The 25,577-nt window shown below is 43.8% G+C and overlaps 1 protein-coding gene across 2 annotated transcripts in view; it reads left to right on the forward strand.

Moving 5' to 3' along the window:
- PHEX (phosphate regulating endopeptidase X-linked) overlaps window positions 1-25,577 on the forward strand; it is a 319,542-nt gene that overhangs the window by 122,242 nt on the left and 171,723 nt on the right. For both annotated transcript variants that reach the window (XM_060686722.2, XM_087871354.1), the window contains exons 10-12: window positions 6,629-6,722; window positions 7,232-7,360; window positions 25,237-25,338. In XM_060686722.2, the coding sequence (XP_060542705.1) occupies window positions 6,629-6,722; window positions 7,232-7,360; window positions 25,237-25,338 (325 nt within the window). The remainder of the gene's footprint in view (window positions 1-6,628; window positions 6,723-7,231; window positions 7,361-25,236; window positions 25,339-25,577) is intronic.

The following is a 25,577-nucleotide window of genomic DNA, read 5'->3' on the forward strand; positions in this document are numbered from 1 at the left end:
TAGGCCAAAGGTTCCCTTTCTCAGTTCACAGCATCCTTAATATCACAAAAATATGATTGTTGCAAAACCTATCTTTGCAAATAGATTTCCTATGTTGTCTCTGTGAGATCACTGTAGTGCCCCGTGGTGCCTTAGCACACAGTTTGGGGAATTGCAGCCAGAGGTATTCTGTGTACAAAATTTCACTCATTCAAATAGTACTCAAAATATATATATTTATTTTTTTAAAGAAGCAAAATCAGAATCAGAATAGAGCTGGAAGGGACCTTGGAGGTCTTCTAGTCCAACCTGCTGCTCAAGCAGGAAATCCTATACCATTTCAGAAAAGTGACTGTCCAGTCTCTTCTTAAAAACCTCCAGTGATGGTGCACCCATAATGTCTGAAGGCAAGCTGTTCCACTGATTAATTGTCCTGTTAGGAAGTTTCTCCTCAATTTCAGGTTTCTTCTTTCCTTGGTTAGTTTCCATCCATTGTTTCTTGTCTTGCCTTCTGGTGCTTTGGAAAATAAATTGACCCCCTCCTCTTTGTGGCAGTCTCTCAAATACTAGAATACTGCTATCATGTCCCTCCCAGTCCTTCTTTTCTCTAGACTAGCTAAACCCAAATCCTGCAACCTGTTGAGTTGGGCGATTGAGGAGGCAGAAGCAAGGTAGTTACAACAGCTCTTTAATGTAGAGTGAGACTTCAGCAAAAGTTACAGGCAAACAGCCCTCCTTATATACCCAGCCAGCAGGGCAGCTGACCAATCACAAGTGACCTACTGTTGTTTAAATCTCCCACCAAAACTATATACATAACACCCTTCCCCTCCCAGAAGGCACTTAGTCTATACATTTGCATACAAAATCGCGCAGGTGACCAGGGCGTGTCCGGGCCCTAGTTGACCTGCGCAGTTCAGTTTGAGGCGTGGCGTCGAGCCGGTTGGAGGGACCTTTTGTTTCTCCAGGCTCCACCAATGGAACCTCCTGGATTTTGTCGGGGGCGTTGGAGTCTTCGGCTGGGAGTGGCATCTCGCTGGGGCGGTGCTGGAACCTGGAGTCCACAGCTAAGTCTTCTGACCTTCTCGGGCTTGAGTTAGCTGTTGTAGGAAAACTTTGGTAGTCAGGGGCTGGTCTTTCTGACATTTCTGGCTATCCGGCCAACCTCTTTCTAAGTTGATCGATGTGCCTATGCCAGATCCTTCCATCTCCCACGTCCACTGTGTATGATTTGGGCCCCTTTATCTCAGAGATCACCCCGGCCACACATAGGGGACCCTCTGAGTAATTCCTAGTGAACACCGGTGTTCCTATCTGAAACCCGCGTAACTTCTGGCCGGCCCCTCTAAACCTGTCCAGGGAGTAGTTGGGGTGCAGTCCGTCCAAGGTACACCTGAGCTTTCTACCCATGAGGAGTTCGGCTGGACTGCGCCCCATGGTTGTAAAAGGGGTAGCGTTTTGGACTGCTAAGAATTTGTCTATTTGGGCTTGCCAGTCTCCCGCGTCCAGCCGTGCCAGTGCCTCTTTGGCCGTTCTTACAAATCTCTCAGCCAATCCATTACTGGCCGGATGAAACGGGGCTGAGAGTGCGTGCCGGATGCCTAATTCTGCCAAGTACTCCTCAAATTGTGTGGTGGTGAATTGGGGCCCGTTATCTGACACTAGGGTGTCGGGCAGCCCATGGGTGGCAAAGAGTTTGCAGAGTGCCTTTATGACTGCTTCGGCAGTCATGGATGGCATGAGAATGATCTCGAGCCACTTTGAAAAGGCGTCGACGATCACCATAAAGGTTTGGCCATGGAAAGGCCCTGCGAAATCTATGTGAATCCTTGACCAGGGCCCCTGGGGATGCTCCCATTCCCTGACCGGTGCTGTGGGGGGATCTGGCCTGGACTCTTGACAGGGGTTACACTTCCCCACCCACTCGGTGATGTCATTATCCATTTGTGGCCACCATACATAGCTCCTAGCTAGACCCTTCATTCGTACAATTCCTGGGTGCCCTTCATGTAACAGTTTTAAAACTTTTTCCCTTAAGCATAAGGACACAATGACGCAGTCACCCCATAACAAACAACCCCCTTGCATAGACAGTTCATTTTATTTAGTAAAGAATGCTTTGAATTCCCCGCCCTCCGTCTTTGCTGGCCAACCCCTCGTGACCCAACTCATGACAGTTCTCAGCACATGGTCTTTAGCTGAGGCTCTTGCTACTTCCATTGAAGTAAGAGGCCCGAGTTCAAAACATCAATAAGGAGAACTGGTGCCTCCGGGGTTGGGTCTTCTAAGAGGTCTGGTAGCGGGCAGCGGCTGAGGGCATCAGCATGTCCCAGACTCAGTCCCGGTCAGTGGACAAGTTGGTAGGAGTAAGCTGCCAGGAATATGGTCCACCATGTCATATGTGGAGACAAGGCAGCGCGGGTGGGCCGATCCCCAGCCAGGAGGGCCAAAAATGAACGATGGTCCATGACCAATTCAAAATGTCGGCCGAATAGATATTCGTGAAATTTCTTGACCCCTGACACTGCTGCGAGGGCTTCCCTGTCCAGCTGGATGTAGTTCCGTTCCACGCTGGACAGGGTTCATGAGTAGTATGCCACATGGGTGCCTCTAGCCTATTCAGTAGCCTATGGCTCAATATGGCTCCCACATCAAAGGGGGACGCATCGCAGACTAGAACAAGTGGTAGCGTCGCATTATACTGAATCAGGAAACTGTCCGCGGATAGGAGTTTTTTCACTGTGTTGAATGCGTCAGCTTCAAACTTCCCCCAGACCCAAGGTGAATTTTTGGCCAGTAACCGATGTAGCGACTCAGTGACCGTTACCTTGTCTCTTAGGAATATGGCGTAAAAGTTGAGGAGACCCAAGAAAGCCTGTAGCTCCGCTTTGTTTTTTGGTGTGGGCACGTTCTGCATGGCCCTTATTTTGCTCTCGGTGGGGTGTATTCCCGATCCGTCCACCTGGTACCCCAAGAATTCCACCGAGGGGACTGCGATCATTCACTTAGTCCATTTTACACGCAGTCCAGCCTCCCCGAATTTGGCCAACACCCGCCTTAGTCTGTCCCCTAGCTGTTTCTCATCTGTTGCGCTAATGAGTACATCATCAAAGTAGGGCACCACCCCTGGCAGTCCTTGTAAAAGATGCTCCATGGTACTTTGAAACAGTCTGGGGGCTATGCTGACTCCGAATTGGAGTCTGGTGCACTTGAATGCACCTCTGTGGGTGACTATAGTCTGTGTTTCCGTGGTAGCGCGAAACCGTTTGAGTTTCACAAAGATCTTGCCAGGGCCCAGCGAATGGAGCAGATGATGCACCAGAGCCTGGTGGCGCAACAGACTAATAGCTTGTTATTAACATTCAGCTGCCTGCAATTACTGCAAGTTTGAATCTCCCCAGGCTCAAGGCTGACTCAGCCTTCCATCCTTTCTAAGGTAGGTAAATTGAGGACCCAGTTTGTGGGGGCAATAAGATGACTTTGTATAAATATAGAAAAGTATGAAGGCTATTGCTTAATGCATTGTAAGCCGCCCTGAGTCTCCAGAGAAGGGCGGCATATAAATCAAATTTAAAAAAAAATCGTGACAGGGTATGCACTCTGCTGAAGGGCCTTATTTAAGGTACATTTGTAGTCTGCGCAGATGCGCACAGACCCATCTGATTTGACCGGGGTCACTATTGGGGTCTCCATTTAGCGTGGTCTACTGGGACTAACACCCCTTGCTTGATTAGCTTATCCAATTCCAAGTCAATTTTGAGTTTGAGTGCAAAAGGCACTCGCCTAGCTTTCAGTCTGATCGGAGCTACGTTGGGGTCTAGGTTAAAGGAAATAGGGGTCCCCACTTACTTGCCCAGCCGGTCGTCAAAGATGTCCTGGAACTCCTGCGTGAGGTTGTCCTTCAGGGTGCTGCCACAGGAATCCATTCCTAGGGCCTTGAACCAGTCCAGCCCTAGGAGGCTCGGTAGTGTCTCGCTGACCACGGTGAGGGGTAGCTCCTTCCGGTACTCACCATAGGTGACCTGGAACGTGCCCACCCCAGCCACAGGGATGTTGTTTCCCTGGTAGTCTCGCAGCCAGATTCGTTGGACCTGGAGCCGGCTCTTCTTGATGTTGGGAAGGGCAGCCTTCAGGGTAGCCCAGGACATGATGGACAGGGATGACCCGGTGTCGATCTCCATCTTGCAGGGTTGTCCTTCGATCTCGACCATTGTGTGGACTTTTTTCTCGATGGTTGTGCTGGCCTGGCCAATCAAGGTGCTGCAGGTCTCGTGGCTTTGAAATTCATGCCGTTTCCTCTGGTCGCCATCTTTACTGGCCTGCTTGTGCCACGCCGGCTCTGATTGGTTGAAGTTATTCCGAGGCTTGTGGTTGACTGGTAGGCTTGCCCTGCAGACTCTCGCCAGATGCCCCTTCTTCTTGCAACGCCTGCAGATGGCATCCCTGAATTTACAGGCTTGCCTCTGTTGTGCTCCTCCGCAGCTCGAGCAGCTTCCTCGTCGCTCTGTCTGCTTCCGTGTTTGTCTCTCCATTTGGAAGACGTCCTCCTCTGACTCTTCCTCACTGCTGGTCTGGGTGGATTCTCGGTGCACTGGCGCCGACCTCGGGGTTTCCTTCGAGTTAGCAGTGTCTCCGCAGCCTTGGTCGATGACTCATGTGCCCTGGCCTCGTTGAAAGCGATGGGTAGAGTCAGATTCTGTCTCGTGAGCAACCTTCTCTGTAAGCGTATATCTCGCACTCCACAGATTAGTTGCTCTAATCCCGGTATTCGCAATGCGTCACAGCCTTACGCAGGGCGGCCATGTACGCGCTGATCAGCTCTCCTTCATGCTGTACTCGTTGCCGGAGCTCATAGCGCTGCACAAACTTCAATGAGCATGGCTTGTAGCACTTCCCATGAGATGGTCTGGATCAGTGTCGGCTCCAAGAGTGACTCCACCGTGTCAAAGACCTCCGGCCCGCAGTGGCTCAGGAACAGGGCCCTCTTTCGGTTTCCGGGTGGCCCTGCATGTTGCTGGCTTCCAGGGCGCACTCGAATCGGATCATGTACGACCCCCACTTCTCTCTGTCCGGGTCGAAAGGCTTTGGCGGTACGAAGACAGACATCGTAGTCCTGTTGTGTATGGCTCGTCAGCCTGGCTGAATCCACTGTAGGTAGTTCTTTTTCGGCTTGCTTCTCAGTGCCTCAATCCCACCTTCGTCGCCAATGTTGAGTTGGGCGATTGAGGAGGCAGAAGCAAAGTAGTGACAACAGGTCTTTAATGTACAGTGAGACTTCAGCAAAAGTTACAGGCAAACAGCCCTCCTTATATACCCGGGCAGCCGGGCAGCTGACCAATCACAAGTGACCTATTGTTGTCTAAATCTCCCGCCAAAACTAGATACATAATACAACCGTTTTTCATGTTTTAATCTCCAGGCCTTTCATCATCTTAGTTGCTCTTCTTTGCACTTTTTTCAAAGTCTCAACATCTTTTTTTGTAATGTGACCAAAACTGGATGCAGTATTCCAGGTGTGGTCTTACTAAGGCTTTATAAAGTGTGATTTTATGCCTCTATTTATACAACCAAGGATTGTATTAGCTTTTTTGGCTGCTGCTGCACATTCCTGCCCAGGTGTAAAACCTTGCTTTTCTCCACATTAAATTTCATTTTGTTGGATAGGGCCCATTGTTCAAGTCCATCATGATCTTTTTGGATCCTGAGCTTGTCTTCTGGGGTGTTGGTTATTCCTGTTAATTTAGTGACATCTGCAAATTTGATGAGTTTCCCTTCTATTCCCTCATCTAAGTCATTTATGAAGATTTATGAAGAAGTCAAAGATCAAAATATGTCTCAAAGTATTCTATTCTTTCAGACTAAGCTTTTAAAAATGTTTGCCTATTCGCAATGTTTAATTACTTAACATCCTTTATATAGCTTAAGACATTTAGCCTTAAAATGATCTGGCATGTAATTATTCATAGTATACCTAAAATGCTGCAGATGTTGTAGCATTAGATACAAACAGCAGAGGCACTATATTTCTATTTTATCAAATTTATTTTTTAAGGTTTATATTGATCTTGTGATTGCATTGATCAACTATCAACTATTAACTATCCAGAATAATGCAGGTTACACTGGAAGAGCAGAGCAACATCTTTCCCAATAAACAATATTCTTACTATATTCCTTGGAATTATATATTTAGCTCCAGTATGCAACATGCCATTAAGAAATTGATTTATAAGCCTTTCTGAAGCTCTAGCAGCTAAAACATTCAAGATGCTTATTTAATTTTTTAGTGACAATTTTTAAATTATGATTAATTAATTAAAACTATACTAATGAATGCTATAAAAGTTATTAAAAGGGAGGCTGGGTGACTGCACCAGTGACTCTTTCTTGTCTCAACCCACCCCACAGAATTGTTAGACCTTTAAGACTAAATCCTAAATCAGGATATTCAAAAAGAAAATGTCCTCACTTATTTACATTATGGCAATTATGATGCAGTCTCTTCATTCTACTGTAATGTAGAATTAATTTCTAAGTAAGTTGATATTGCAGTGAATAAGAAATTTAAAAAATATTTACGTATATTTCTATTATTGGCTGTACATTGGAACACATAGATCTAACTGGTCTTCATTTGTATGTATTACAGGACTATTGCCAACTATCTGGTATGGAGAATGGTTTATTCAAGAATATTCAACCTCAGTCGACGGTTTCAGTATAGGTGGCTAGAATTTTCAAGGGTAAGTATGAGACATCAATATCCCTGTTATCCATGCCTATAAGATCAATAACAGCATTTGATATCCATATTTCATGAACTACTGTAATTTGATATAGCCCACCTGAACCAAAAGCTTTTGTAGAAGTCAATGCATATTGAACTTCTAACCTTTCCCATGTCTTTGGGATTTGGATCCTGACAACAATTTTTTTAAAAGAAAACTTTAGAGTTTTTTTGTTATTTGAAAAATTTATACGGCCAACTATATTATATAAAATCACTCTCAATGGCTAACAATTAACAGAACACAGAAAATTTAAAAGAATTCTTACATAACACCAAGTGCTGTAATGTTTCCATCACAAAAACATAAATGCCAGGCTTACCTCCCACCTTGGTCCAATGCTTATGGGGAAAAACCAGGTCTTAATGGCCTTTAAGAAGACAAGGAGGGTAGGGTTGCTCTGTACAGCTACAGAAAAGGCTATACCAGAATTTACCATAATATATCAATTTTAACTCAAACAGGTAATCCAGGGAACAGCATCTTTAGTGCCTCAATGGGATAAATGTGTAAACTTCATAGAAAATGCTCTCCCATATGTTGTTGGCAAAATATTTGTAGAACTACATTTCCAAGAAGATAAGAGAAAAATGGTAGGTTTTATTTTGTTTTATTAAATTTTTTAATATTTGTTTGATTGTTTCAACACAGTAAACAATAGTAGAAGAGTTCACAGCAATTATATTCTATTGTGGAAAATGAAGAGTCCCAGCTTCAGGAACAAATCATATCCATATGAAATCTATAAGGTTAGATAGATATTATAGTTTACTTAGGACCAGTTGGGTAGAAATGAATAACTCTTTTTCTGTCTTTGAACTGAGTTAGATAAAAATAGCCGTCTTAACTTCTAACTGCTACATTTAACATAGTTTTGTACCAATTTTGCAGCATTTTATTCCAAAAAGCCTGAGTTTTGTATCACTGTAGATAAGGGAATACAGACATTTCAAGATAGGATTCTAGGAAATTATAGTGTTGTTTTCACTCAGTATACATGCTAGCATTTGGTACCAATTATATTGTTTTGTTCCATCAACTCAAAGTTTTTCAACCCCATCAAAACTAGGCCACTTACCGTATTTTTCGGAGTATAAAACGCACCTTTTTCCCGCCCTAAAAGGGGGTGAAAATTTAGGTGTGTCTTATACACCAAATGTAGCCCTCCCCACCCACTGGCCCCCGCCCTTTGGCCTGTGCCTCGCAGCAAGCAAACAGCAAGAAAAAACAGCTCCTTTCAGCTTCAGCATAGACTAATTAGCACAAGTTGATTAGATCGGCCTGATTTCCTCTCAGCTGTTTTGCGCAGGGCTCTGCTGCTTGCTGCAAAGAGGTAAATTGGAGCAGATTTTTTTCCTTGTGCTAATCAAGCTATGCTGAAAACGAAACTGAAAGTAAAGCAGGCTGTTTGCTGTTTGCTGCAATGAGGCAAAATTAGGCAGAGGCAGAGGGAGATTTCTTTTTCTTCTTTTTCCTCACCAGAAAAGGTCGGTGCAAACAATGGGAAATTTAGGGCAAAAAAGGAGAGTTCAAGATTTTAAACACAAAAGGAAAAAAGGAGAAAGAAAAAGGCAAAAATAAAAATGGGAAGGGAAAAAAAGAAATGAAAGAGAAAAATGTTATACATATTTAGAATTGAAATATGAATAGTAGTAAGAAATAAATGAGAAATCATGATTGTAAAAATGAAATGAATAATAATTGGAATATTTGTTTTTGTATTTTTGAAATCTAGACAAAGATAAGTTTTTCTTTTTTTATTTTTTTTACAGTATAAACTGTAACAATTGAAATACCTTTAATGGTATATGGTGGTGAAAGTAAAAAGGATTAAATTATAGCTTGGATAACAGCTAGAACATTTTTAAATTTAATTAGGGAAATTGTAATGATTGAAATATTTTTAATTATATATTGTGATGAAAGTAGAAATGATTAAGTTGTGATTTGGAGGATTATATGGGCAAACTATGTGGGATATTGGGAGAGTTTAAGATGTGAAAATGAGTAACATAAGAGGGGAAAATTATTTGGTTTATTATTATTGGTAAATATAATTAATTGATTTGTAAGAAATTGGATTGCATGGAAATAATTGGAATATTCATGTTCATATTGATTAATATACAAAAAAAGATAGTTATATAACTAACCGATTTATATTAAAATGTTGAATTTGTATTAAACAATTGTAATATTACATAATTAACCAATGTGAGGATGGATATAAAAATAGACAATGGGAAGGGGTATAATATAGAATAGAAGGGAAAAATTGAATTTGATTAAGATTAGAGATGAGGATGAAGGGTAATATTGGTTTTTTTAAAAAAATAGACAAGGAATAAATATGGCACATAGTGTGGGTGCAAGACTGATTCAAGGTACACATACACACTCGTGTGCGTGCATACGGACACACACGAAAATAGTTTTACCTGTATTTCCTTTTCTTTTATCCTATGTTATGCTTTTAACTTCTTTTGCTTAATAATTCTTATTCCTTAATGGTACTTTGTATAATGTTGGTTACTGCCCCAGGAAATAGTGTGATAGCTGTGTATGTATTGGAATATTAGCTGTGCCTTAGTATAGGCATAACCCAAAATGTCTTATAGAAGAAAATTGGAAAAGAAAACTGTTCAACTTGTATGAACAATCCCATGCATGTTTATAATCCTAGGCATACTCCATTAATTTTTATTTATTTATTTATTTATTTAATTTGTATACCGCCCTTCTCCCAGAAGGGACTCATTAATGCCTTGTACATGTCTCTTTGTGGTAAATCTTATGAAAATGTTGCATTTTAATATGAATATGGACAATATGTAAATGAATACTCTGGTTTATTTCATTTTTAAAGTGGGTCTTTTTCATTTTTTTAGCTTATCATTCATGTTTCAGCTGCTTAGACATTATGAAATTATGGAATTCCCCATGTCCTCTTAGTTGTAGATGCTTGTTTCAAAACAAATAATCTATTATGACATTCTCAAATGTAGTCATTGATGAATGCATGCCCTGAGTGTCATCTTGTCTTTCTTCTTTGATCAAAGAGATAATTATGAGCCGCAGTGGCGCATTGGCTAGAGTGCAATACTGCAGGCTACTTCTGCTGACTGCTGGCTGCCTGCAATTTGGCAGTTCAAATCTTAACAGGCTCAAGGTTGACTCAGCCTTCCATCCAGTGATGGGATTCAATTTTTTTAACAACCAGTTCTGTGGGCGTGGCTTAGTTGGGGGTGTGGCTTGGTAGTCATGTGACCGGGTGGGCGTGGCTAGCTGGTCATGTGACCGGTGGGCGTGGCTATCTGCATAGGGACTACAGAGGGCTGAAAAAAGTCATTTCTGACTGATCCTCGCACTTTTGATCGGTCCTCGCACTTATGACCATCCTCACATTTATGCCCATTGCGGCATTCTTAACAACCGTGTCACTCATTTCACAACTGCTTCTCTTCACCATGGTGACAAGATAGGGCAAAAACGTAAAATGTGAGGACAGTCGTAAGTTCGAGGACTGGTCAAAAGTGTGAGGACCAGCCAAAAATAACTTTTTCAGCCCTCTGAGTAGTCCATATGCATAAAAGGATACAGCAATAGAGAGGGATGAAGGAAGGGAAGGGAAATTAGAGTAGGAGTGAGGGTAAGAGAGGGAGGAAGAGAGGAGGAGAAGGAGAAAGGAACAGGACGTAGGGAGGAGAAGAAGAAGGGGAGGAAGAGAAAGTAAGAAGGAAAGAAAAGAGAGAGGTGGTAGGTTTAAGGAGAAAGATTGCTATACAATAAAAAAGATGAAAGGGAATAAAGCCAACCCCAAACAAATATAAAGATATTAAGATAAAGAATGAATTGTTAAACTTTAAAGAATAAAAGAGAACAAATATGAATAAATAACAATAATTAGAAAAACACATACAAACATACAATGTATTTTCTTTGAACAGAATATTTGGCCGGTTCACAAATTTAAACAGTGTTTAGTCATTTCAATTAAATTTACAATTTCTATATTTCCTTTTTGCCATATTTATTCCTCATCTATTTTTGTAAAAAACCAATATTACCCTTCATCTTCATCTCTAATTTTAATCAAATTCAATTTTTCCCTTCTATTCTATATTATACCCCTTCCCATTGTCATCTATTTTTATATCCATCTCACATTGGTTAATTATGTAATATTACAGTTGTTTAATATAAATTCAACATTTTAATATAAATCAATTAGTTATATAACTACCTTTTTTGTATATTAATCAATATGAACATGAATATTCCAATTATTTCCATGCAATCCAATTTCTTACAAATCAATTAATTATATTTACCAATAATAATAAACCAAATAATTTCCCCCATATATTCCTCCAAACCACAACTTAACCATTTCTGCTTTCAACACAATATACAATTAATAGTATCTCAATTATTACAATTCCCTAGTTAAATAGAGCTTTTTTTCTTTTGTGTTTTAAAATCTTGAACTCTCCTCTTTTCCCCTAAATTTCCCATTGTTTGCACCTATGTTTTTTGGTGAGGAAAAAGAAAAGAAATCTGCCTGCCTAATTTTCTAACTTTGCAGCAACAGCAAAGCCAACAGCCTGCTTTACTTTCAGTTTCATTTTTCAGCTTAGCTAGGGGAAAAAAAATCAGCACTCTTTGCAAGCAAGCAGCAGAGCCCTGAGCAAAACAGCTGAGAGCAAATCAGCTGAGAGTCGGGAGCTGATCTAAGCAAGGGCTAATTAGCCTATGCTGAAGCTCCACGGGCCAATAAAATTACAAAAAAACACCGAACAGTTTGTTAAATTGCTGGCTCGCCCGCCCCTTGCCCACCACTATTTATTGGCAATAAATAGTGGTGCGGAGGGGCGGTGCGAGCCAGCAATTTTACAAAGGGTTTGGCCAAACCCCCTAGAACCGGCAGAATCCCACCACTGCTTCCATCCTTCCGAGGTGGGTAAAATGAGGACCCAAATTGTTGGAGGCAATATGCTGACTTTGTAAACCGCTTAGAGAGGGTTGTAAACAGGTGTGGATTTTAAATTTTTTTACTACCGGTTCTGTGGGCGTGGCTTTTTTTGTGGGCATGGCTTGGTGGGGGGTAATGTGACTGGGTGGGCATGGCCAACTTTTTTTTTTTTTAACTTTTTACAACCTTAAGAGGTTGCAGAAAAAAAATGCTTTTAGGAGCCTCTGACGATCAGGCAACTCAGCTGGGATTGCCGGAGGCTTTTAAAGGCATTTTTTTTCTACAACCTCTTCAGCTGAAGAGGTTGCAAAAAAAATGCTTTCAGAAGCCTCTGACGATCCCAGCTGAGCCGCCCAATCATTAGAGGCTTTTTTTTTTTACTTTTAAAAGCATTTTTTTGGCCGAAGAGGTTGTAGAAAAAATGCTTTTATAAGTTAAAAAAAAAAAAAGAAAGCCTCTGATGAGGTGGGCGGGGTAAGCGAGTGGCGACCTGGCTGGGGACCGGTTCGGGGGCGTGGCCAGCCAATGTTATTACCGGTTCTCCGAACTACTACGAATTTTTACTACCAGTTCTTGAGAACCGGGAGCAATCTAGTACTGTGAAGTGGTATATAAGTTTAAGTGCTATTGCTATCTAAATTTAGCAATAGATTTGATCAACAGCCTAAGCAGCGTGAATGGCTATGCCTCAATAATTTTGATAAGAACTCTGAAGGTATAAGTACATTCTTCCTGTTAGCACTATTGCTACAGATGTGCATAAAAATCAGAATATACCCCAGAGCCCAATTGTAGAATCTAGAATATGAACTGACAACATTTGAGTTCAGGGAGTTCAGCTCATTAATGCACAAAGTTAATCGAAACATTACTCTGCCATCAATATTCTCTGAGTTAACCTCTTCCCTGGGACGCAGTTTACTCTTGATTGTTGAATGCTCAGTCATATTCTGTCTTAGATCTGTACTGATTTCCATATTAAATCAAAATAATGTGATATTAAAAAGACATTAATGAATCATAAAAATAAGATGCTGCAAGTCCCCTAGGTCATTTAGAGATGGGCATTCTTTTTTTACATAGATCAATATAAAAACACAATTTCAGCTAGCAGTTTCCAGGGTGGTAGCTGAATTGAAACAAAAACAGAAGTGTTGCAGCACCTTGAAGACCAACAATTCTGTTATAATATTAATGGAAGTTTATGTTAGGTGTTTTGTGCCAGCCATGGCAGTCTCTTCAAAGGCCACCAGATGGGGGCAAAGAGGCACCTTTGATCCCATTGGTGGGTCAAGGGGCTCCAGCTCCTGCAGCCCCATTGGGAAGAGTTAATGGTCCTCCGGCCCCCTCACACACATGGGCAAGGGAGGGGCCAGGGGCCCCTATAAGAACCCCTGCACAGGGGCTACTCCCTGCTTTTTGCTTTTTTCCCTTTTTCCCTGCTCTTGTTCTAGTCTCCTATGATACTGACCCATGGGCTCAATCCAGGCATGGATGCCTCCATGCCTGGAAACTTATTTTACTCTACTTTTACTTCTAAATAAAGACTTAATTTGATTGCATCCTTGCGTGCTGACCTTTTCTTGGAAGCGCCCTCAACGAACCATCGTTCTTTGTGAGATCCCTCACAAAGTGGTAGCAGAGGATGGTTTGAGGCAATGCTTCCAAGCCAGCAGAAGCAAGATGCCAGGAGATTCCAGCAAGAACTCCCAAGAGATGGATGGTAGGACTTCCCCGGTTATGACCAGGAGTCTCCAAGCAAGGTTGGCAACCCTGCATCCAGTCCGTGATGCGAGCTTCGATCCAGAGGAGGGTACAGATGATCTCTATGCCCCCAGAGGATCCAGTGGAATGCAAGGGACCCCTTCGCATGCTTCCTTGCAGCTGCAAGCCACAGAGGAAGGCATGGAAGGCCAGCAGTCTACCCAGGACTTCCAAGACAGCAGGGAGGAGGCCAGGGACCAGGCCACCCCCAGCATAGACCAGCTCACTGGTGAGGAATGCAGAGGGACGCCAGGAGCCCAGCCACGTGGGACACCAGCACAGGGGGCCTCTGGACACCGGGTAAGTCCTTCCCCAGCACTCAGGAGGCTCCCCAACATGGCGCCAGCCACCCTGGGGGACCCCAGGGCCCTGGAGCTTTTGGCGGGAAAGTTCCTGCCAAATCGCGACCTGCAGCTTCCAGGGCCAACCGGAAGCAACATGGCGGCCCCCAGGCCACCTACTCCAGCGAGGCTTGTTAGGCCTCAGCTAGGCCACGAGGCCCAGCAACCGATGGCAGCCAGCCAAAGCAGCATGCAAACTGCTCGCCCCCCCCAGGCAAGCCTCGAAGTCTGCCCAGCCGCTCCTGCTGCAGCGGGCATAAGGGCTGCAATCCAAGTCCTGGTCACAGCCCTGGAGGCCATGATGACCATGGCCTCAACCTCAGGGGCAGCCAGCCTCCCTCAACACCCCCAGGGGACCAGTGAGGGGAGGCGTATAGTCCGGAGCCCCCCAGCCCGGACCCACGCCTCCAGAGAGCTCCAGAAGAACCCCTGGGGTCTCCAGCCTTCCCAACACCCCCACCGAGACAATGGAGGACTCACCTGGATGACTTCAGGGGGCCTCCAGCCGAGCCTCACACCTCCCAAAATGGCTGCCTCCTCCGGAGTCTTCAGGACCAGCGGTGGGGCCCTCCAGGTGATCCTCAGCATTTTCGGACTTTTCCAGCCCCATCCTGCAGCCTTCGACCCCTGGTAAGTGTTCCAGTACCAGGGGGGCTTCCAGAAGACTCTTCAGAGCTCCACAGGCCTGGGCCCAGGCCTGGCCCTGAAGCACAGAGAGAGAGGTCCGCTCCCGTCGGCTCCTGGGCTGGAATGAGTTCTGAGCATGCTCAGTTGGCTCCATCTGAAAAGGAGAAAAATAATCAGAGAAAAATACCTACACCAGCCAGCAGAGGGATCCCTCTCCCATTTACTTCAATGGAACCAAGGCAGAGATACCAAGGACAGCAGAATACATCAGCATTTTCTGCCCCAGCTGTGTCTATTCTCCCAAATAACTTTCAGAAGCTACATCTGGGAGGGGAAAATTTTAACATATGGAATAAAGAGATACAGGTATGTCTCTTAAAAGAGGGGACCTTAGAAATGGTTTTAGACCCCCCACCTTTACCTTGGGGACTTCAAGAAGAGTGGTACCACAGGAGAGCCTATACCACTCTACTGAGCTCACTGGATGCTAAATTGTACCCTAGCATTCCAGATGGGCTCACAGCTGGTGAAATTTGGGGGTTGTTATATAGCTTATTTAATAGTGATAGCTTGGGCTCCACCACAAGACTCACAATGGAGTTCTATAACACCAAGCTAACACCAAGCTGAGCACCTGGGAAAGTTGAAGGCACTCAGGGCAGAGCTGGTGCTCAGGGACTACCCCATGACTGAGGCCAACATGGTCACTGTCATTCTGGCATCCCTGGACAAAAGTTGGGGCAATTTTATTGTCTCACTATTATTTATTTATTTATTTGTTTAAATTTCTATACCACCCTTCTCCAATGTAGGACTCAGGGCGGTGAACAGCCAAAGTAAAAACAAGACATACATACAAAACATACAAAATCTAAAAACTGTTTAAAATAATTAAATAATTTTGGCCGTAATTAAAACATTCCAATTTAAAATCCATTTAAAATTTGACTCAAGCCAGCCCAGCTAGTTGAAATAAATGGGTTTTCAGGGCCCAACGAAAAATCCGGAGGTCTGTTATTGTACGTAGCTCTGGGGGGAGGTTGAGGGAATCAGAAAGAAAGCCATGACTCTGTCCTACCTCACAGGGAGGCTCAATGAGGAAGACAGGAGGCGTAGAGATGTACACCGGGGCCACAACTCATCGCATCAATAGAAGGCACCAGCGTTCAGAGCAGGTTAACGCTCTACCCAAGTGTTTCATCTGTGGCTCTGAGGAGCGTCTGAAGAAGGACTGCCCCCATTACCAGCAAGGATCTAAGCGTGGTTCCAATCAAGGAAGGGGCAGGGGGCAGAGAAGGGGGCCTGGCGGGGGCAAAGGTGGTGCTAAGGGCAATTTTTTGTATACTAGTTACCTCACCCCTGCCACAAAGGCTGATGGCCCTACTGGCCTCTGATTACTGGCCTCTGGGGCTTCATCTCACATTGCTAACTTGAGGCAAGGCTTTAAGAGGTTAAGGAGAATTAACTCCTCCGTTAAGGTTGCAAATGGTAACAATGCTTTGGTTGCTGGGGAGGGCATTGTCTCTGTACCAGGGCTGGGCAATGTTGAAGGTGTATTACATGCTACCTCTATAGCCAATAACCTGTTAAGCATAACCAAGTTATGTGATGATGGCAGGGTGGAGGTATTGTTTCGCAAAGGGGGAGGTCATGTCACTCAAGACAAAAGGTTCATTGGGAATGTTACCATTATAAATGGTTTGCCATATTTCTCCCCCAAGTACCCAGCCACAGGAGACAGCTCACAGGATGCCACCCCAGAAGGGGCCTGCGCGCAGAGACAGCTCCCAGGCTGTCAAAGATGCACAAGACTGAGGCAGTTGCGCCCATGCTGCCTCAACCAGCACCACGGCCTTCCAAGGCCAATGCAGGCAAGAAACCCGAGCCTCAGCAGGCACCTAAGGCAGATAAGCCCAAAAAAGGGCCTAAGGTGCCAGCACTGCCCAAGGCAACCAGAGCCAAGGGGGTGTCAGTGGGAAAGCCGCTCCATACTAAATGTGCCCACCTCTTACATGGGAGGTTAGGCCATGCGAGCTTCCCAGTGATTAAAAAGATGGGGGAATTCACTGAGGGGATTCATCTCCAGGATTGTGAGGTGTTTCTGGACTGTGCCATCTGTAAGAGGGCAAAGAGGAAGGCCGCCCCAATACCTAAGGTGTCACTGCGTAAAACTCAATACCCATATCAATTAATACATGTTGATTGGGTTGGGCCATTTACATCGTCCCTAGGAAAGAGGCAGTATTTCTTCACTGCCGTTGATGACTTCTCGAGGTATGGCCATGTGTATACCCTTATGGAAAAGTCTGAAGCCTTTGATGCCATAAAATCATTGTACAACTACGTGGAAACTCAGTACAAGACAAAGATCGCGCAGCTGCCGAGCGACCGTGGGGCCGAGTTCATGTCCCGAAAATTCCAGGACTGGATAAGGCACAAGGGCATACACCATTTTCGTACAGCACCTTTTTCTCCTGCGCAGAACAGTGTGTCAGAAAAATGTAACAGCATTCTGCAGACCATGGTGCGCAGCCTGATTGCGGATGCTGGGGTTGCGGAATCGTACTGGGCGGAGGCGGTACACTATGCCAACTACACCCTGAACCGCACCTGGAGCAGCATTGTGAACCAGACCCCATATTTTCTGGTCCATGGTAGGAAGCCAAGTTTGGGACACTTGCGTGTGTTTGGCTCCTACGCTTGGGTTCACATCCCCAAGCAGCTGCAGAAGAAGGGGAGATCCGTCTCCCAGAGACTGAGGTTCTTGGGCTATGCCCCTGGCTCCAAGGCCTACCGATTCCTGGGAGAAGGGGGCAGGACTGTGACCTCCCAATCTGCCTCCTTCGAAGAGGACTCCAATTGGACCCAGATCCACTCAAATGATCTGGGTCCATACATTAACCGGCCCAGCAAAGCTGCACCAACCATGACACCGCCTGAGACAACCACAGACCCTGCCACCGACGAGAGCGAGGAACAGGTCAGCCTACCTGGTCCAGATGAGGAGGATGAGCCATCCAGTCCTGAGGGGGAAGACACGCCATCTTCACCTGACTCTTCGCCTCCAGCAACGCTCCAGAGGCCCATGATGCCCAACGCCTGGGACCGAGGGCCTCCACATCCTGGTTGTGAACAGCCAGTCGGCGAAGAACCCACAGAAGAAAAAGGCGGTGAGTGGCAGGAGGTCAGAAGGTCAAAGCGGTCCGACAAGGGGCCCCCACCTAAGAGAATTGACATTGGGCACGTCGCATCCATCAGCAGTGTCATGGTCACCCCAAAGACTTTCTCTTACATCCAGGAGCTGCCCATTAAAGAACAGGAGAGGTGGCAGAACACCTGCTCGCCCTCTCACACACGCTCACCGGAACCTGTCATTGGCTGGCAAGAAGGGGAATTGTTAGGTGTTTTGTGCCAGCCATGGCAGTCTCTTCAAAGGCCACCAGATGGGGGCAAAGAGGCACCTTTGGGTGGGTCAAGGGGCTCCAGCCCCTGCAGCCCCATTGGGAAAAAGAACCCCTGCACAGGGGCTGCTCCCTGCTTTTTGCCTTTTTGCCTTTTTCCCTGCTCTTGTTCTAGTCTCCTATGGGACTGACCCATGGGCTCAATCCAGGCATGGATGCCTCCATGCCTGGGAACTTATTTTACTCTACTTTTACTTCTAAATAAAGACTTAATTTGATTGCATCCTTGCGTGCTGACCTTTTCTTGGAAGCGCCCTCAATGAACTATTGTTCTTTGTGAGATCCCTCACGGTTTAATGCAATAATGTTAATCTAAACCTATTTTTTAGGTTTATGTCAGGGCTGTCAAACTCCTGGCCCATGGGCTGGATGTGTCACACACTGGCCACACCCATACCCAGTTTAGTGAAGAGGGAAAACGTCCCGATACACCATGTGACACCGCCGTCATGATGTGAATTTGACACCCCTGGTTTAGATGAATTTAGAACTTTCATCTACCACTTACTCCATTTTTTCTGGGTATTTTGCCAATATTTGTTTTCACATTTCAGATTAATATTTAGGGGAAAATCTGACTTTGATGCTTTTACATATTTTTTTTTCAACCTAAATATATTTTAATAACAATCTTGCAATTTTTATCAGTCTTAGACAGTTTTTGATACTATGATGTCTGTTTTCTTAGAATTGAAATTTAAGGCTGGCAATACAATGCAGGGTAAAAACCAGTGGTGGGATTCAGCCAGTTCGCACCAGTTCATCTGAACCATTAGCTAATTGCTTGCGCAGTTCGGAGAACCGGCTGAAAATAAAGTGCAAGAGAAGTTTTTTTCCCTCTCTCCCTTCAGTTAATAACTCTGGGCAGACAGCCAAGAACCACTTAATAGGCTACTTAGTTGCAGATGGAATGCAGCCGACACACATCTTGAATAAAATCAATAAACAACAGAAACTGACAGGATTAGGGCAGGGAAACACCCAGGAAACCCATCAATCACCCATCTAGGGATGGGATTAACCTCTTTTCTTCAGGGAGGACAAGATTACATACATTTTCATTATAAAGGGTATTAAGTAACACTTCTGTGATCAGTTGTTACTCCCTGGAGTTCCCCAAGACCTTTTATAGCTGCTGCAGTGTTGGCTACTTCTTGTTTCTTCCTGGGGGGAAAAGATACAGGATGGGACAATGATGCAGCTTGATCATACAGGCCCTGAATTTAATGCATGTGGGGTCCAGCGAGCTGTATTGCTTCTGCTGTGAAGCACCCAATTTAGAACATAGAACATAGAATAATAGAGTTGGAAGGGACCTCAGAGGTCTTCTAGTCCAACTCCCTGCTCGAGCAGAAGACCCTATATCCGTGGTGGTGAACCTATGGCACGCATGCTGGAAATGGCACACAGAGCCATCTCTTTGGGCTTGTGAGCCGTCACCCATTGCTTTTCCAGATTCTGGTGTGCCAGCCAGCTGGTCTTCACATGCGCAGGAGCACTGGAAACCAGAAGAGGAGCCACCTGGTGCACATCTGAGTGCCAGGAAGATGATCTTCTGGTTTCTGGCGCATGCATGCATGCCAGCCAGCTGGTCTTTGAGTGCACAAGCATTCCAGAAACTGGAAGACCAAATGTCTGGTGCACATGCATATGCTGGAAACTGGAATGTCATCTTCCCGGCAAGTGCATGCACACCAGGTGGCTGCTCTTCTGGATTCTGGCATGCGCATGCGCACCAACCAGCTTGTTTTCATGAGTGCAGGCGCACCAGAAACCAGAAGATCAGGTGGCCAGTGTGCATGCGTGCACCAGAAATCAGAAGATCATCTTCCCAGCATGCACATGAGCACCGGGCGGCTGTTCTTCCGGTTTCTGGCGCTCCCGCGCACATGCGCACAAACTCCTATTGTGGTGCTCAGTGCCAAAAAGGTTCACCAACACTGCCTTATATCATTTCAGACAAACAGTTGTCCCATCTCTTGTTGGAAGAAATCTCCTTGCAGCAAACAGCTTGTTTCAGCTTCAGCTTCAGCTTCAGCACAGCCTGATTAGCACAAGCAGCTGATTGTTGGTTGGATCGGCCTCCCGAAGATCAGTTGTTTCAGGCTGCAGGGATTGCCATAGCCTATTGCTGCCTCCGCACGCCCCATTTTCCGGCGGGTGGCCTGGGCTACATTCGGTGTATAAGACACCCACTCTTTTATGGGGGAAGTGCATCCCCCCTAATATGGCAATTTTCCTTTGAAGCTCCTGCAGTTTGATGGGTTTTGGTGTGCCTTCAGCTGAGGTGATTCCCATGAGTTTTGTTTTTCCTGCTTTAATGGGTTAATCCTGGGTCTTTTGTTTTTCCTATTTTAAGGGGTTAATCCTGTCAAGGAGGCAAGAAGGAGGTATTCTGGTGTGAATTGGTTATTTCCCACTTATCTTTATGGCCCCATTCAAGTGTTTCCTAGGATGCTCTTGTGGTCAGGCTTTGTTATTTTTTGTAACAACCTTTCAATTAGCCTGAGCGGCTGCTCTTAATTTCCCTCTCAACTGCTGCTTTTGCTTTGGGGTTTTGATTTCTATTTTTAAAGGGGAATGGCTGTTTTAAGTTTTCTGCATTGGTTTAGTGCAGCGGTTCTCAACCTGGGGGTCGCGACCCCTTTGGGGGTCGAATGGCCATTTCACAGGGGTTGCCAAAGCCCTCTCTTGCCCCCCCATACCTTCACTCACCCTCACCCTCTGCCTCTGTTGGATTGCCGTTCGCCGTTCGCTTACCCCGCCCACTCCCAATCTATTGCTGCCTCCTGAGTCCCAGCTGATGGCTACAGGGAAAAAACTTTAAATTCTTCCCATGGGGCTTCAAAGGGCCGCCCTACAGCTGATCAGTGTTAAAAGAAAACAAATGAATAGACCGGTGCCTGCAAAAATAGAAAAAACAGCCCCTTTCAGCTTCAGCATAGGTTAATTACCATAAGTTGATTTGATCAGTCTCCGGACTCTCAGCTGATTTGCTCTCAGCTGTTTTGCGGAGGGCTCTGTTGCTAGCTAGCTGCAAAGAGGTAAATTCCTGGAGCAGATTTTTTTCCCCCTAGCTATGCTGAAAAAGCAAAATTGAAAGTAAAGCAGGGTCTTTGCTGCAACGTGACAAAATGAGGCAGAGAGATTTCTTTTTCTTTTTCCTCACCAAAAAAGGTAGGTGCAAAACTGCAAACAATGGGAAATTTAGGGCAAAAGAGGAGATTCAAGATTTTAAAACATAAAAGAAAAAAAGCTCTATTTAACTAGGGAATTGTAATAATTGAGATACTATTAATTGTATATTGTGTTGAAAGCAGAAATGGTTAAGTTGTGGTTTGGAGGAATATATGGGGGAAATTATTTGGTTTATTATTATTGGTAAATATAACTAATTGATTTGTAAGAAATTGGATTGCATGGAAATAATTGGAATATTCATGTTCATACTGATTAATATACAAAAAAGATAGTTATATAACTAATTGATTTATATTAAAATGTTGAATTTGTATTAAACAACTGTATTACATAATTACATAATTAACATAATGTGAGGATGGATATAAAAATAGACAATGGGAAGGGGTATAATATAGAATAGAAGGGGAAAATTGAATTTGATTAAGTTTAGAGATGAGGATAAAGGGTAATATTGGTTTTTTTAAAAAAATAGATGAGGAATAAATATAGTAAAAAGGAAATATAGAAATTGTAAATTTAATTGAAATGTCTAAACACTGTGTTGGAAGAAATATCCTTCTGGGTTCTGCTCCAAGTGGGGAAAAAGACACTGGAAACATGGAGACTGCTTGGAAAGATGGTTTAATGGTCTTGAGTTCCTGAACAGAAAAGGGGCAGATACAGTAAATCCTCGGGTTTTTATGCTCTCTCTGCCTTTGCATTTCTTGGGGCCCCGAAAGAGTATCCTGATTGGTTGTCAGACTCCCAGTGGGTGGGGGTCTTAGCTAGCCTTGCTGGCTGATGGTCACATGTGCTTCCCAGGTCACGTGTGGTGAGTTTCGGTTGCTAGATGGGGCCCATTGTGTTAGTTTCTGTTGCTATTGTGTTGCAAATGTCCTTTGACAAAGGATTGACTTTCTGCCTCTGGCCCATTAACAAAGGGTGGGGGGCAGGAAGGTGGGAGTTGCTTTGTCTGTAAAATATGCTTCTCCATTTCTCGTCCAGGGAAATATAATATTCTGCCTTTTTAATATTTCCCAAAATATTTCATTCTTCTAGGAAAGGGGTGGGTGCTAACCTCCTACAACTGTTTAAATTTGTGAACCGGCCAAATACTCTGTTCAAAGAAAATACGTTGTATGTTTGTATGTGTGTTTCTAATTATTGCTATTTATTGCTATTTGTTCTCTTTTATTCTTTAAAGTTTAACAATTCATTCTTTATCTTAATATCTTTATATTTGTTTAGGGTTGGCTTTCTTCCCTTTCATCTTTTTTATTGTACAGCAATCTTTCTCCTCAAACCTACCACCTCTCTCTTTTCTTTCCTTCTTACTTTCTCTTCCCCCCTCTTCTTTTTCCCCCTACTTCCTCTTCCTTTCTCCTTCTCCTCCTCTCTTCCTCCCTCTCTTACCCTCACTCCTACTCTAATTTCCCTTCCCTTCCTTCATCCCTCTCTATTGCTGTATCCTTTTATGCATATGGACTACTCAGAGGGCTGAAAAAGTTATTTTTGACTGGTCCTCACACTTTTGACCAGTCCTCAAACTTACTCACAATTTACGTTTTTGCCCTATCTTGTCACCATGGTGAAGAGAAGCAGTTGTGAATTGAGTGACACGGTTGTTAAGAATGCTACAATGGGCATAAATGATGACCAGTCATAACTGCGAAGACCGGTCAAAAGTGCGAGGACCTGTCAGAAATCACTTTTTTCAGCCCTCTGGGTAGTCCTTTTGTGCACAGGGACTACTCAGAGGGCTGAAAAAGTTATTTTTGACTAGTCCTCGCACTTTTGACCAGTCCTCGAATTTACGATTGTCCTCACATTTTACGTTTTTTGCCCTATCTTATCACCATGTTGAAGAGAAGCAGTTGTGAAATGAGTGACATGGTTGTTAAGAATGCTGCACAGGCATAAATGTGAGGATGGTCATAAGTGTGACGACCAGTCAAAAGTGCGGGGACCAGTCAGAAATGACTTTTTTCAGCCCTCTGAGTAGTCCCTATACATATAGCCATGGCCACCCAGTCACATGACCAGCTAGCCACGCCCATAAAATAAGCCACGCCCACAGAACCGGTAGTAAAAAAATTTAGAACCCACCCCTGGTTGGGGGCCACCACAACATGAGGAACTGTATTAAAGGGTCACGGCATTAGGAAGGTTGAGAACCACTGGTTTAGTGGTTCCTGGCACTGTCCTTTTGGGGTGTACTTCCCTCACTCTTTTTGAAAGCCTCTAGTGATGGAGCACCCACAACTTCTGAAGGCTGAAAGCTATTCCATTGGTTGATTGGTCTCACTCTTAGGAAATTTCTCCTTAGTCCTAGGTTTGGTTAGTTTCCATCCATTGTTTCTTGTTGTGCCTTTTGGTGCTTTGGAAAATAGATTGATCCCTTCAGTTTTGTAGGAGCCCCTGAAATATTGAAACAATGCTATTTTATTGTGAGTTGTGAGTGCTATTTTATTGTGAGTTGGGGAGATGTTTGGCAAAATTGATTAAAAGGAAAAAAGGGCATGGTTTGCTGTTTAAATCCTGTCAGCACTTATCTAGATAAAAAATGAGAGATCATTAAAAAGTATTGTAGAGCTGGGGTAATTTTTGCACTGTCAGTTTCAAACAATCTCAAAATGTCCAATGGAAAGAGCACATAAAAGAGGCATGGATGACTTTCCTACCTTTCTGTAGTTGACTAGGTTGTGCCAGTTTGAGGAAAGGTGGATGTCTCAGCTCTCTTCTCCCTGAGATCCTTTGCTTTTTGCACCCTGGTGCCTCCATCTTTCCGTCTTAATGTAGCTGCTTAATGATTTCTGCTGCCATTGCCTGTCAGTCATGGATGTTTACCTGATGTTTTTCCCACATAACCCTAGCATGTGAGACAGGTAAGAATTTCATAGGCTATGCCATCATTGAAGAATAACCCAAAATGTAGAGAAAAATAAAGTGAATAAAAATGAAATAAATGCAGTAGTATAAGGCATGTGACAAGGCAGTCAGCACCCCTTCTTTTTTAGAAGAACATCATTTTCACAAATGATTTATTTATTTTGTTAGATGTTTATCCTGGCTTTATTACTTTATAAGGAACTCAAGGTGAAGAACTTATCTAATATTCCTTCCTCCTCTTAGTTTCCCCACAACCACAATCTAAGAAGTGGTTTGGGCTGGGAGAGAGTGACTGGTCACTCAGCCATTTTTTAAAGCCTAAAATGGGACTAGAACTCAGAGTCTCTTGGTTTCTAGGCCAGAATCTTAACCACTAATTTGTTTAAAAAGGAGGAAGGAATGTCAAAATAACTTGTAAGAATTGCATGCGAAAATAGGGTTGGAGGAAACAAACTTGTAAAGCTGCAAACATCACAGATAACATTTCAGAATAATCTCCCAAAGAATGATGCTGAAGACGAAAGATTGTAGCAAATTACAATCTTAGATGGACGTGTTAGTAGGAAAGGAGACTAGAATGAGCAGTAATATTTTGCAAGATGCATAAAACCTGAAGTCAAAATGTTTGTTATTTATTTGCACAAGGTGAGCATTCTTTTTATTTGAAAACTACTCACTCTGGTGAGATGAGCAGCCGGGTGTGATAAGCAGTAGAGGGGAGGGGCAAGGCATGGCTAGGCATGGCAAGAAGAGGCCGGGCAAGATGAGGCACCCCTCGACATGAATGAAGTTGAGTTGGCCACGCCCACATGACACATGACCACCCAGCCACACCTAACCAGCCGGTCATTAGGGCAGAGAACCAGTTGTTAAATTATTTGAGTCCCACCACTGGTAAAAATATATGGGAACTGAAATACAAAACACCTTTAGGATACTAAAAATGGGCCATAAGACAAAGAATAGAGAAAACTAAAGTGCATTAGGGTCTCTGAGGGTCATATAGACGTATTACTCTAAATCAGTTTTTATTCTTGAAGAATGTTCAATTTGTCCATGTTATTGGTTGAACATGTTGAGCTAAATAATGCAAATATGAATGTATAACTAAATGCACAAATGCATCCACGCTCACAATTTGCACAGAAACATGTTTGTCCATGTAGATTTCTTCCCCTTGTGGTATTGGATTGAAAATAGCACCTTTTTCAAGGAGATAATGTTTCCTTCAGATGGCAGAGCTGACTGAAGGAATTCGATGGGCCTTTATAGACATGTTGGAAAATGAAAATGACTGGATGGATTTGGATACAAAAAGAAAAGCTGTTGAAAAGGTAAGGATGTTGAAATACAGTTGATACTATTATATATGAATGCATAGCAAGAAAAAGAACTGAAAATATGATTGGATGTTCTATGATTGGAAGGTCTATGATTTGCATCTTATACTTAGTTAAATCTTCTTTATAGTCATGGTAATTCTTTGATTCTTCATTTTGCATTTAAATAGAAAAAGTTAATAATTATATTTAAATAAATAGTTTTCCTCGGGAGAGAAATTATTAATGTAAGG

This window comes from Pantherophis guttatus, chromosome 5 (genome assembly GCF_059756535.1).
Source record: "Pantherophis guttatus breed Tessera chromosome 5, ASM5975653v1, whole genome shotgun sequence".
Taxonomy (NCBI): Eukaryota; Metazoa; Chordata; class Lepidosauria; order Squamata; family Colubridae; genus Pantherophis; species Pantherophis guttatus.